Source organism: Parambassis ranga, chromosome 24, assembly GCF_900634625.1.
Source record: "Parambassis ranga chromosome 24, fParRan2.1, whole genome shotgun sequence".
Classification (NCBI taxonomy): Eukaryota; Metazoa; Chordata; class Actinopteri; family Ambassidae; genus Parambassis; species Parambassis ranga.
Genome location: NC_041043.1, coordinates 3,233,731 through 3,245,257, shown reverse-complemented (window position 1 = coordinate 3,245,257; position 11,527 = coordinate 3,233,731). Strand labels below are relative to the sequence as shown.

The 11,527-nt window shown below is 45.7% G+C and overlaps 1 protein-coding gene across 1 annotated transcript; it reads left to right on the top strand.

Annotated features, from left to right (window-relative positions):
• Positions 1-370: 370 nt before the first annotated feature.
• Positions 371-11,209, top strand: LOC114428841 (retinol dehydrogenase 14-like). Its single transcript, XM_028397574.1, has 2 exons — positions 371-771; positions 10,407-11,209. Exons 1-2 carry the CDS (start codon positions 418-420, stop codon positions 11,016-11,018), a joined length of 966 nt encoding a protein of 321 aa, XP_028253375.1. The 5' UTR covers positions 371-417; the 3' UTR covers positions 11,019-11,209.
• Positions 11,210-11,527: the final 318 nt, after the last annotated feature.

The following is an 11,527-nucleotide window of genomic DNA, read 5'->3' as shown; positions in this document are numbered from 1 at the left end:
AAAGCAGCCGTAGATACAATTAAAATTATATTATCTAAAAATTAGTAACTCGCTACTAGGAGCAAATATCCAAAAGCATTAACACTTTTTATTGGCTTAATTAAGGGTGTAATGTTTCTGTTGGCACATCGTGTATTACGGTTCTCTTATGGAAATATGCCGCCCCGGAAGTAGTTTTGTGCTGTTACTAGCTTAGCCTTATTAGCTTGTTATTTCACCATTAAACTGCTCTCTGTGCTTATGATACTCAACAATGATAGTCGTGCTCGTTTCAAACATTCGCCGTCATTTAAAAAACACAGTTAATAATGCAGTGCAGACTGTTTAGCTAACGAGTCTGCGCAATAACTATTTCCGGGGTACGTCTGGAACTTGTCAACACAGCGAGCTGCTGACCTGTCTCCAGTCCCCGCTTCCATGTCTATTGCGGTGCTAATCGCCGCTGTAGTCGGCGGTGGGGTCCTGCTGTTTTTGCGCCGTTTATTCCCTCAACAGAAAGCCGTCAAGCTGCTCCAGTACCCAGCCGACACAATGCGAGGAAAGACGGTCATCGTGACCGGGGCTAACAGCGGGATAGGGAAAGCCGTGTCCGCCGAGCTGGTGAAGCTCCAAGCCAGGGTCATCATGGCCTGTCGGGACCTGCGGAGCGCCGAAGAAGCAGCCCAGGACATCAAGAAGGAAGCGGGGCCAGAGCACGGGCAGGTGGTCATCAAACACCTGGACCTCGCTTCTTTAAAATCTGTCCGAGAGTTCTGTGAGGAAATTAACAAAGTCAGTGAATGGGAAGGGGCGCGGGTGTGCGGCCCATCCCCGAAACTAGCTTCTTAAAAAAGCTGGAAGTAGCCTATAGACACAGGGATTTAAAAATTTAAACATTTCTACTCATGTTGAAGTACAGAAGCATGGGGTTTGAAAGATGCTTTAAAGTATAAAAGTACAAAGTAAGTACTCTAAAAATAACATTTAAGGAAAAACTAGGTTTGTTAGACAGTTGCATGCCATCAGTTCCAACACATTACTGTGTGTGTGCATCTTTCTTGTTTCTAGACCTGTTTATTAGTCACATGCGGAGATGTTTCACATACAAACTAATAGGATGTCTCACAGACAACTAACCATGTGGCCTAAGAAAAGATACACACGGAAGTGTTAGAAGTAGTTAACTACTGAAAATAACTTGTGTGAGAGAAAAATCAGGATATCACTATCATTAAGCAAACATACCTGCTCCAGTGCATTACAGTCGTACATGTCAACAGCTAGATATTGAAGTCTAGGTTGCGTCTGACACAGCAAGGCACTACTACAGTAAACTTTTTAAGTTGCTCAGCATTTTCATCATTGTACGCAGCTCCTCTGATGACATGGTCAAAAAATAAATAAATTGTGGCCACGAAATACTAGTTCGCTCCCTGCTGCCCGGGGAGGGTGCGTCCTGGCTGGGGACCCCGCTCCCCTGCGCTCTTGGAGCTCCTGGATGTGCTGGAGCTGCCCAGTGCTCCAGCACATTTCCCCAGAGAGGGACACTGATTGCTCCCTGCTGCCCGGGGAGGGTGCTCCCTGGCCGGGCAGCCTGCTCCCATGCACCCCGTCAATAACAACACTAATTCATGGCCACAAATTAGTATTTCGTGTGCATGTTATACATATTTCGTGGCCACGATTTATTTACTTTTTGACCATGTCATCAGAGGGGCTCCGTATCACTGTCACCATGACTAATTTAGTACATGAATCCATTTTAAAGAACTTTTGCTGCATAAGGTATTTTCAGCTTGCTGTCACTATAGTTTGTACGTTAAGGTCAGATTGCTGCTACAGACGTTGGGAGCAGCACAGTTTTTTGAAAATCACTGTTAGGATTCTGTGTTTCTTGATATGTTTTCTGTTTAGTTTTCATTCCTGCCTGTCTGTGATCTGTGTGTTTGCAGTTGTGTCTTGTGTTTCCTGTTTTATTTTGAAAGTCCATGTTTCCCCTTGTGTTCCTGTGTGTTTTACTTCCTTGTGTTTCCCGCCTTTAGGATTGCTTGCCCCACCCTGATGTGTCTCACCTGTGTCTTGTTACCCTTCTGTATTTAAGTCCTGTGCTCCCCTTTGTTCTTGTTAGTCCGTCCGTTTATCCATGGCGTGTTGTGTGTGTGTTCCCATCATCCCTTTTGGCTCTCTGTTAGGTTTGGTTTGTTTTTTACTTGTTTCTTCTTGTTGGTTTAGTTAGTTGCTTTTTACACCTTTGATTTGTACTTTGCATTCTAGAATTTTATGTTGTTTGCCATTTCGGCTTTATTAAAAGCTCACTTTTAGTTCATCTCAGTCTCCACGTCTGCATTTGGGTCCAAACTCCCCCCATAACATAACAGAACGGACTAACCATAAAATGGACCCAGCAGACTGTGTTTCAGCCTGGAAGGCTGTCAAAAGACAGTGGAGATTCCTCCAAGCTGAGGTGGACGAGGTGGACTCCTTGATCCCTCCCCCAGTCAGGAGACCCGGCAGTGGGTCTCCTACCGGATTTCGGTTTTACAGTTGCTGGGGGACCTATGCCTCGAAAAGGAGAGACTATCTACCCGGATAATCGATACTTTGGAGGATAAGCCTTGGCTTATTGACCTGCTCCTACCTGCATATGAGGAAATGGAGAGGTTCCCCACGCCAGTGGCCCCAATGCTTCCCCCCTGGTTCACCCAGCCTGTATTCAAACCAGCCGGTCCATCCCTGTCTGTTCCTGCTCCGGCTCCAGCTGCAGTCTCCGTCTCCTCATCCCCTGACCCTGTCGAGGTTTACCCCTCGTCCTCAACGGAGGCAGTTGGATTACCGTCCTCATGGGTTTCTGCAGCAGCTGGTAGTCTGACATCTTCATGTCCACCAGTTCACTCCTCCCTGTCTGTTCCTGCTCCAGCTGAATTCTCCGCCACCTCTTCCCCTGACCCTGTTGAGGCTCCCTCCTCGTCTTCAGCGGAGCCAGCTGGACTCCCTTCCCCGCCTGTCCCAGTGTCAGCTGGTGGGCTGAAGTCTACGCCATTGCCAGCTGAACTCCTCCCGTTAGTTCCCGTGCCAGCCGGTGATCCTGAGCCTTCTATGGAGCCGGTTGGGTCTACACTGTGTGTTCCTGTGTCAGCTGGTGATCCGACATCCTCGCCATCACCAGCGTCTTCTGCATCTCCAGCCGTGGCCTCCGTCTCCTCATCCCCTGGTCCCACGGGGGCTCGCCCCCCATTCTCTATGGAGCCAACTGGACTTCCTCCTTCGTGGGTTTCTGCAGAAGTTGGTAGTCTCACATCCTCACCCTCAGTGGAGCCAGCTGGACTCCAGAAGACGTCGCTCCTCCCTGCTCCGTCAGAGCTCCTCCCCGCTCCGCCAGAGGGCGGACTTCAGACGACGTCGCTCCTCCCCGCTCCGCCAGAGGGCGGACTTCAGACGACGTCGCTCTTCCCCGCTCCATCAGAGGGCGGACTCCAAATGACGTTGCCTACTCCTGCACCACCTGAGGGTGGGTGTTTCGGTGCTGCCTCCAAGGATTTATCCGCCGAGAATGTGGATTTTTAATACTTTGGAACATTTGCAGCATTGACACTGACTGTGGGGGTGTCTTTTCTAAACTCTAGAGGGTCTTCCACCCTGGGTTCCAGCCCAGGCCTCGATGAACCCTCAGCTCAGGGTCCCAGCCCTGAGCCTGGTGGGGTTCCGCCCCCGGCTTCCTGTCCGGACCCCGGAGGGTCCTCGTCCCTGGTTTCCTGTCCGGACCCTGGAGGGTCTTCGGTTCTGGTTTCCTGTCCGGACCCTAGAGGGTCCTCGGCTCTGGTCTCCTGCCTGGACCCTGGAGGGTCCTCCTCCTCTCTGCCGGCCTTCTGCCCTGACCCTGGTGGGCCAGCCTCCTCGTCTCTACCGGCCTTCTGCCCTGACCCTGGAGGGCCAGCCTCCTCGTCTCTGCCGGCCTTCTGCCCTGACCCTGGAGGGCCAGCCTCCTCGTCTCTGCCGGCCTTCTGCCCTGACCCTGGAGGGCCAGCCTCCTCATCTTCGCTGGTGTTCTGCCCGGACCCTGGAGGGTGCGCGTCTCCATCTCTGGTGGTTTTCCGCCCGGACCCCGGAGGGTTCAGATCTCTGTCCCTGCTGGTCTTCCGACCGGACCCCAGAGGGTTCAGCTCTCTGTCCCTGCTGGTCTTTCGCCCGGACCCTGGAGGGTTCACCTCCCTGTCCCTGCTGGTCTTCCGACCGGACCCTGGAGGGCCCATAACTTTGCCACCACTGGCCCTTTTGCCCTTCTCCCTGCCTCTGTTGGGCTTCTGCCGGGACCCAGAGAGTCCCAGGCCCCTGACTGTTTTGGCCCCCTGGCCGTTTTTGACTCTGTGGTCTCACAGTGGCCACTTTGAACTTCGTTTCCCTCTTCCTGAACTTCTGCCCATTGGGTCCCCTTTTGTTTGAACTCTGATCCTTGTGGTTTTGTTTTGATCCCTCCTCCGGACCTCCCCCCTCCCTCCCGGCTCAGCTGTGACTTGTTTTTTTTTCCCTGGGACGTCTGGGATCCGTCCCTTGAAGGGGGGGGGGGGGGGGGGGGGGGGGTTACTGTTAGGATTCTGTGTTTCTTGATATGTTTTCTGTTTAGTTTTCATTCCTGCCCTGAGTCTGTGATCTGTGTGTTTGCAGTTGTGTCTTGTGTTTCCTGTTTTATTTTGAAAGTCCATGTTTCCCCTTGTGTTCCTGTGTGTTTTACTTCCTTGTGTTTCCCGCCTTTAGGATTGCTTGCCCCACCCTGATGTGTCTCACCTGTGTCTTGTTACCCTTCTGTATTTAAGTCCTGTGCTCCCCTTTGTTCTTGTTAGTCCGTCCGTTTATCCATGGCGTGTTGTGTGTGTGTTCCCATCATCCCTTTTGGCTCTCTGTTAGGTTTGGTTTGTTTTTTACTTGTTTCTTCTTGTTGGTTTAGTTAGTTGCTTTTTACACCTTTGATTTGTACTTTGCATTCTAGAATTTTATGTTGTTTGCCATTTCGGCTTTATTAAAAGCTCACTTTTAGTTCACCTCAGTCTCCGCGTCTGCATTTGGGTCCAAACTCCCCCCATAACATAACAATCTGCAATCACACTTCATATAACCCTGCCTTAAAGAGGTGAAACTGCCCATTTAATACTCCAGCAATGGAACCTAACTGGGATCGAGTGAGGAGTCTGTGCATTAAAAGGAAGCTAAGACTCATATAAAGCTAGTGTAGGTTAGTAAACATGTATTTTCAAATTTTCTATGATATCAAAAACCCTGATATTTGTCTGTTTTGTCATTTTGTCAACACACTCATTTCTTTTACATGTGCTGTCCTTTGTATATTTGTACATTAAGAATCTAACGTATTATTGCAGCAGTCAGTTATAATTAGTATATAGGAGAAGGTTCATTTATATTACAAGTCACAGTTTAATTTTATATCTCTATTGATCTATTCCATAACCGTGGTGACACAAGAGGAAGATGTTTGTTTGATTCTTGCAGCTCTGGACAACTCTTGTTCGGCTATCTACAAACGCATATAGCGAACAGACTTTTTTCAAATTTCACCGTGGTATTAAACTGGTATGAGCCAGTCCCGATGTGTTTCTGTTTGTTTTTGCAATTTTATCATGTTAAGAGAGCAGCATTTTGTAATTACTTATATAGATATAAGTGGTAAGTCACTACCTGTGTGCCCTGCCGGTATACCTTAATACCTTAATACCGCCCAACCCTATTGTCAAACCCTATCAACTATCCTCGTCAACTGACAGCTTAACACACGAACACATAAACCATACTATCACTGCTCTTTTTACAGATCTGCATTTGTAAAAGTACACAAAATACCCTCGTGGTCACTAAAAAATGTAGTCAGTACTGTCTGTTAAAATCTCCCACAATGGCTACTGTCTTATACTTAAAGGTTCGAGCAATTAAAGTAGTCTGTTTACATTGACTTTAAATAGTGACGGGATCTGATGGTGGATGATAAACCACAGCTACTGAAATGTTCTGCCTTACACTGTTGTATACCATACATTCCAAATTCAAATTCTGCCTGCCCCCTTGTCCTGTTTTGAGTAGGATCATAAAAATTGGCACACATATGTATCACCCCAAGATGCGCAAAAGTGTCTCTTGGACCAATTTTAAAAAAAAAAAAAAAAAAAACACATTAAAATTTGACAGATGCGAGTTTAGTAGATGAAGTTTAATAGACTGTAGATGGACATCTAATAAACATCTAACCTTATAAACAATGTCAAAGCCAGACATGTCTTTGACATTCTGCAGAGGAGAGAAGGTTGACAGCAATGCCAAAAATGATATGTCAAAGACATGTCTGGCTTTGACATTCGGATACATTCGCAGATACTTTCCACATTTTTTCTCCTCTGCCTCTGTAGACATCCTCTTCTTCTTCGCCTTTGGGGAGAACTCTGGCATATTTCTGCCAGGCTTGTGCAGGCAGACAGGTGCCTTTTTAGAGGTTTTCTCCTCTCTAATTGTGGATGGCATCTTTCTTTTTAAAGAGAACTTGCTGTTTGTGGAGGTCTCTGATCTCTTGTCTCTGCTCTTATGCATTTTGTTTTGATCTGAGGATGCACCCATTAGCATAGCACATGGCTCGGATACATTCGCAGAAGAAGTAGCATCTTTCCACGTTTTTGTCATTGCTGTCAACCTTCTCTCCTCTGCCTCTGTAGACATCCTCTTCTTCTTCGCCTTTGGGGAGAACTCTGACATATTTCTGCCAGGCTTGTGCAGGCAGACAGGTGCCTTTTTAGAGGTTTTCTCCTCTCTAATTGTGGATGGCATCTTTCTTTTTAAAGAGAACTTGCTGTTTGTGGAGGTCTCTGATCTCTTGTCTCTGCTCTTATGCATTTTGTTTTGATCTGAGGATGCACCCATTAGAATAGCACATGGCTCGGATACATTCGCAGAAGAAGTAGCATCTTTCCACATTTTTGTCATTGCTGTCAAGGATGCGCCCATTAGAAGAGCACTACACTTCACATATGGACTTGTCTCAAATGTGGCTATCAGTTGTTTCATAGTGATAAATGAATGCTCCAAAACCTGTGCTGGATGAATTCTTGTACTGGGATCTATTGTTAGCATGCTACTGAGCAAGTCCAGAAAGGCTGTCGCATCACAGAGTTCTGCTTTGGTGGCTAGTTTGTGTCTTCTTGGGTTCACCAGGAACTTGTGGCCATCGAATAAACAAGTTAAATTGTTTCCAAATTCTACTGGTGACATAAGATTTAAAGAGTCACACAAATCCAGCTTGTAAAATGTGTTTGTCTTCCATCCATTGGATAGGAAAGCCTTTGGAAATGGACCGTGACTTTGGGTTATCTGCCAAAGCATGTCATACTCAGTGTTCCCATTATAAAGTGCAAAGCCCAAAAACATCTCAGCAGCTATGCAGCCAAGAGACCACATGTCCACATCATTACTAAAGGGGCATGCCAACATGATCTCTGGGGCCCTGTACCACAAGGACTGAATGAGCCAACCCTGCTTTGCTTTTGACGTTTCTAAAGAAATGCCAAAATCGATTATTTTTATCCTCAAGGGCTGCTTGGCTTGGTCTACCATCATGATATTATCGGGCTTGAGATCTGCATGAATGATCCCTAAGTTCTTCAGAATCTGAAGAGCACTAGCTGCCTGGTGTAGAATCTTCCGAATCTCTGGCAGCAAAACTCGTGACCTTGTCCTGATGAACTCTCTCAGGCTAATATCTAGCAGTTCAAATTCCTGACAGATATAGTCCTGGTGGATAAATGAGTTTTCAATCCCATTGAAGTATTCGTCAAAAGCCTGCAGCTTTCTCAAAATGGTTTCTTCATTCTGTGCCCCTTTGTTGAATTTTGCTACTTTCACAGCCACCATCTGATTTGTTGCTGACTTCAGGCATTTAACTACATATCCATAAGTGCCTTCTCCAAGCATTTTATCCACTGTGTAGTTTGAAGAAATCGATGTTAGTTGGTATCCTTTCTCTAGCAGCATTCTTCTAACTGGAGTAGAACCGGTCCTCTGACTATAATAATAATAATAATTTTTTGAACTGACCTTCGTGCTGTGTGAATTCTCTCGAACACTGCTGCTTGTTTGTGGTTGCCCAGGTGATTATGACAAACTCGTCGAGTTTGACATCATAGACATCATAGAGCATAGGTTCTCAATGTGCGGAATTATGTGAATTTGTGTTATGATATGATTTTTTCATATACTGACGACACGGGCCTAAATAGTCCGGAACTCAGCACGGTTGTAAATTGTTGCGCATGGGCAGAGCACAGGTATTAGTGGAGTTGTTGGTGAGGGGACGTCACACGGCTCTCAGCGCACATCGCGGCCACACACACATACAGGTTTTGGAGACTTTTGGAGACGCTGAACAGCGGCTGAAGCAGTGGTTAAAACACTTGAACAAACATGTTTGACGCGGAGGAGGACGATGTTGCTACTGTTTGGTATTTCACGGCTTTGTCTGTTTAACAAATATTTCCGCTTCATACATGTTCACCTGAACTGCTGCTTCTGCCGATAATTGGCAGCGAAACAGCATCAAAGCCTGTATGTGTGTGACGCTGCGTCCGTTGCAGTGGAGCCGTATGAGCGGTTCTGCACACTCGTTTCTCATAAAGTATGTTTCTGCCACTTCAGGAACACAAACAGACTTTTTCTGTCCTTGTGGAGTATTTAACGAGCTTCTGTCACGTCACTCCGTCTCCATCTAGTCTGCGTTTACTCGAAGCCACGAGTGAAGCAGAGTATAACTTAACTACCCCCCCCCCCCCCAATTATTTGTAATTATTTTTAAAACAATAAAAATGATCGTTCTTTAATCGTAATTGAGGAAAAACCTCAAGTAATCACGATGCTACTTGATATTAAGTAATAACCCACAGCCCTGCTGTACACTAATGTGGATTTTTTTTTCAATTCTCATGACCTGGAATAGAGTAACCACTCTATTGCAGTAATTCTTCTCACAATCAATGCAGTTAACACGTCATGCATGCAAAAATACCCTGATATAGAATTTTGGTCATACCGCCCAGCCCTAATCAGGAGGAATTTTTGGTGCATTACAGTGTTTCTCAGGTTTAGCCCCATATGCTTTTTTTGCACATTACTGGATACAGACCAATAAATGTAAACTGCAGAGATGCAACCTGGTCATTTAAATGATTACACATGTATTTTTTTTTATTTTTTTCCATTTGTTCTTCTTTGGCGGCCCTCAGTCCAATGTTGGGTTCATAAATTGGCCCTCAGCTATCAAAACTTTGAGAACCCCTGTCATAGAGTATCGGATCATGAGATCATCGAAGGCATGTTGGCAACATGTGTCTCCGCCCCTTCAAAGACTTCACGCACAAAGGACTTGTCGTCCATAGACACCATTAAAACACTATTAAAATGTAACCTTGTATTCATTTTTTTATATGCGAGGAGGCCTGCAGGGGGTGCAAGTGACGTAGACGTGCTTTGTGAGAGCTCCAGAATGCTCCAATGTTACCACCGTCCCTCTATAACGCTAACATCAGTGTCATCCCAAAGCCTGGTCGAGATCCCTTATTTTAGTCTCTTCATATCGCCCTGTATCTGTTACCAGCAGAGACCAAAATCATGGGTAAGGTGCTTGCTAAGAGGCTGACACTAACAGATTATTATAACAAAATAGCTTTATATCTATTACCACACTGCGTCACTGTATTCCCAATTACACCATCAGCTGGACTTCAGATTTTAGGGGAAAGACTACACAAAACAGATCAGATTAGAAACGGATTACAAAAGCATGTACAGAGACAAAGGACTGGCAAATCTCCCTCATAATAATGATGCAGGGTAAGCGTAAACTAATAAGGATGAGGACAGTAACAGCACACTTAAGATTATTTTCTTATTCCCCTTACTACAACAGTGTTTCCCTGTTAGTATAACGCACCCTTGTGTCCTGTCGCTCCCTTACAAACATAATGGTAGCGACCCTCTGTGCAGCAAAGTTTATCATTTCTCCACATGAGAAATGTCATGTGTGGTGTGTGAGCGTGTCTCACTTTCAATGTGTCAGACTTTAGAGCTCTGATGTGTGTTAGCTGGTTTGTTTACAGGCTGCTGTTCAGCTCTGGTCATTTCACATGAGAGGTGACAAGTTCATTCAAGCCTTTTCTGATACAGAGGAGGTCATGACAGGTCATTTAGGTGCTGCAATGTCCTACCAGTGAATAATGTGCCAGAATTTAGTTAAGTTCTTCAGCTGCTGTGAATATGTCGTCAGCTGTTCAAGACAATAAATAAAACATGATATAAGACAAAGATAGAATATTTGAAGTGATACATGTGGCTGAATTTTAAATGAAACCTCTCTTACACTGTTACTTACTGTGTGTTTTTCTTAGGAGGAATCGAAGATTGATGTGCTCATCAACAACGCAGGCATCTACCAGTGTCCCTACACAAAGACAAAGGATGGCTTTGAGATGCAGCTCGGTGTCAATCACCTTGGGCACTTCCTCCTCACTCACCTTCTGCTAGACATCCTAAAAGCATCAGCTCCTAGCCGCATCGTCGTGGTTTCCTCCAAACTTTACAAGCACGGCCAAATCAACTTCGACGACCTGAACAGCGAGAATAACTATGACAAGGCTGCCTGCTACAGCCAGAGCAAGTTGGCCAACCTGCTGTTCACACTCGAGCTGGCCCGTCAGCTCGAGGGCTCGGGGGTCACAGTTAACGCTCTAACACCAGGCATCGTGAGGACCAGACTAGGCAGGCATGTTCAAATCCCCTTCCTGGCAAAGCCCCTGTTCCACCTCGCATCATTTGTCTTTTTCAAGAGTCCACTGGAGGGGGCCCAGACTCCTCTCTATCTGGCCTGCTCCCCTGAGGTGGAGGGAGTGTCAGGGAAGTGCTTCGCTAACTGCACAGAGGAGGAGCTAATGCCTAAAGCTACAGATGAGCAGGCAGCCAAGAAACTGTGGGACATAAGCAGGAGGATGGTTGGACTCTAGATAGTTGGTGAAATGTTGTTTATTAACTGAGTGATGAATTGTGCCAAGTTTGATTCTGAGGTGTCTGTGAGAAAGAGTGCTACATTGCAGTGAGATGATTTGAGATTGTATCAGCACGTGCCTGTAAAGATGATGGTTGAGACATCACAATATGACATTCAGTAAATCTCCAGATTTCCCTCATCCTACAACCTTGAAACACGAGTCTTTGTTTTGCACAACATTTAAGAAATTCACTCAGTATACATATAGTATGTATATAGTATGTGTGGAACTGGTGGTATAGGTGTATAAAAAGGCACTGATCTTGTAAGATGTGTAAAACTAATTTCACCTCATCACTAAATAGAGTTTAGTAACATTTCATTGCAAAGACACAAGAAATTTATCATTAAAAGTTTGCTAATTTGGTGTTTAGGCTTATGGTGAATGTCCTGGACACATGGCAGAACCATTTATAGCACCAAAATGGCAGTGAATATTTTAGGCTCAAGTCATAGTTTTTTATA

What these genes read in the sequence shown, in the direction of transcription:
- LOC114428841 (XM_028397574.1), top strand. Translation starts at nt 418, where the DNA reads ATGTCTATTGCGGTGCTAATCGCCGCTGTAGTCGGCGGTGGGGTCCTG. An exon ending in TCTGTGAGGAAATTAACAAA is followed by an intron (nt 772 to 10,406) that starts GTCAGTGAATGG and finishes TGTTTTTCTTAG; the next exon opens with GAGGAATCGAAGATTGATGT.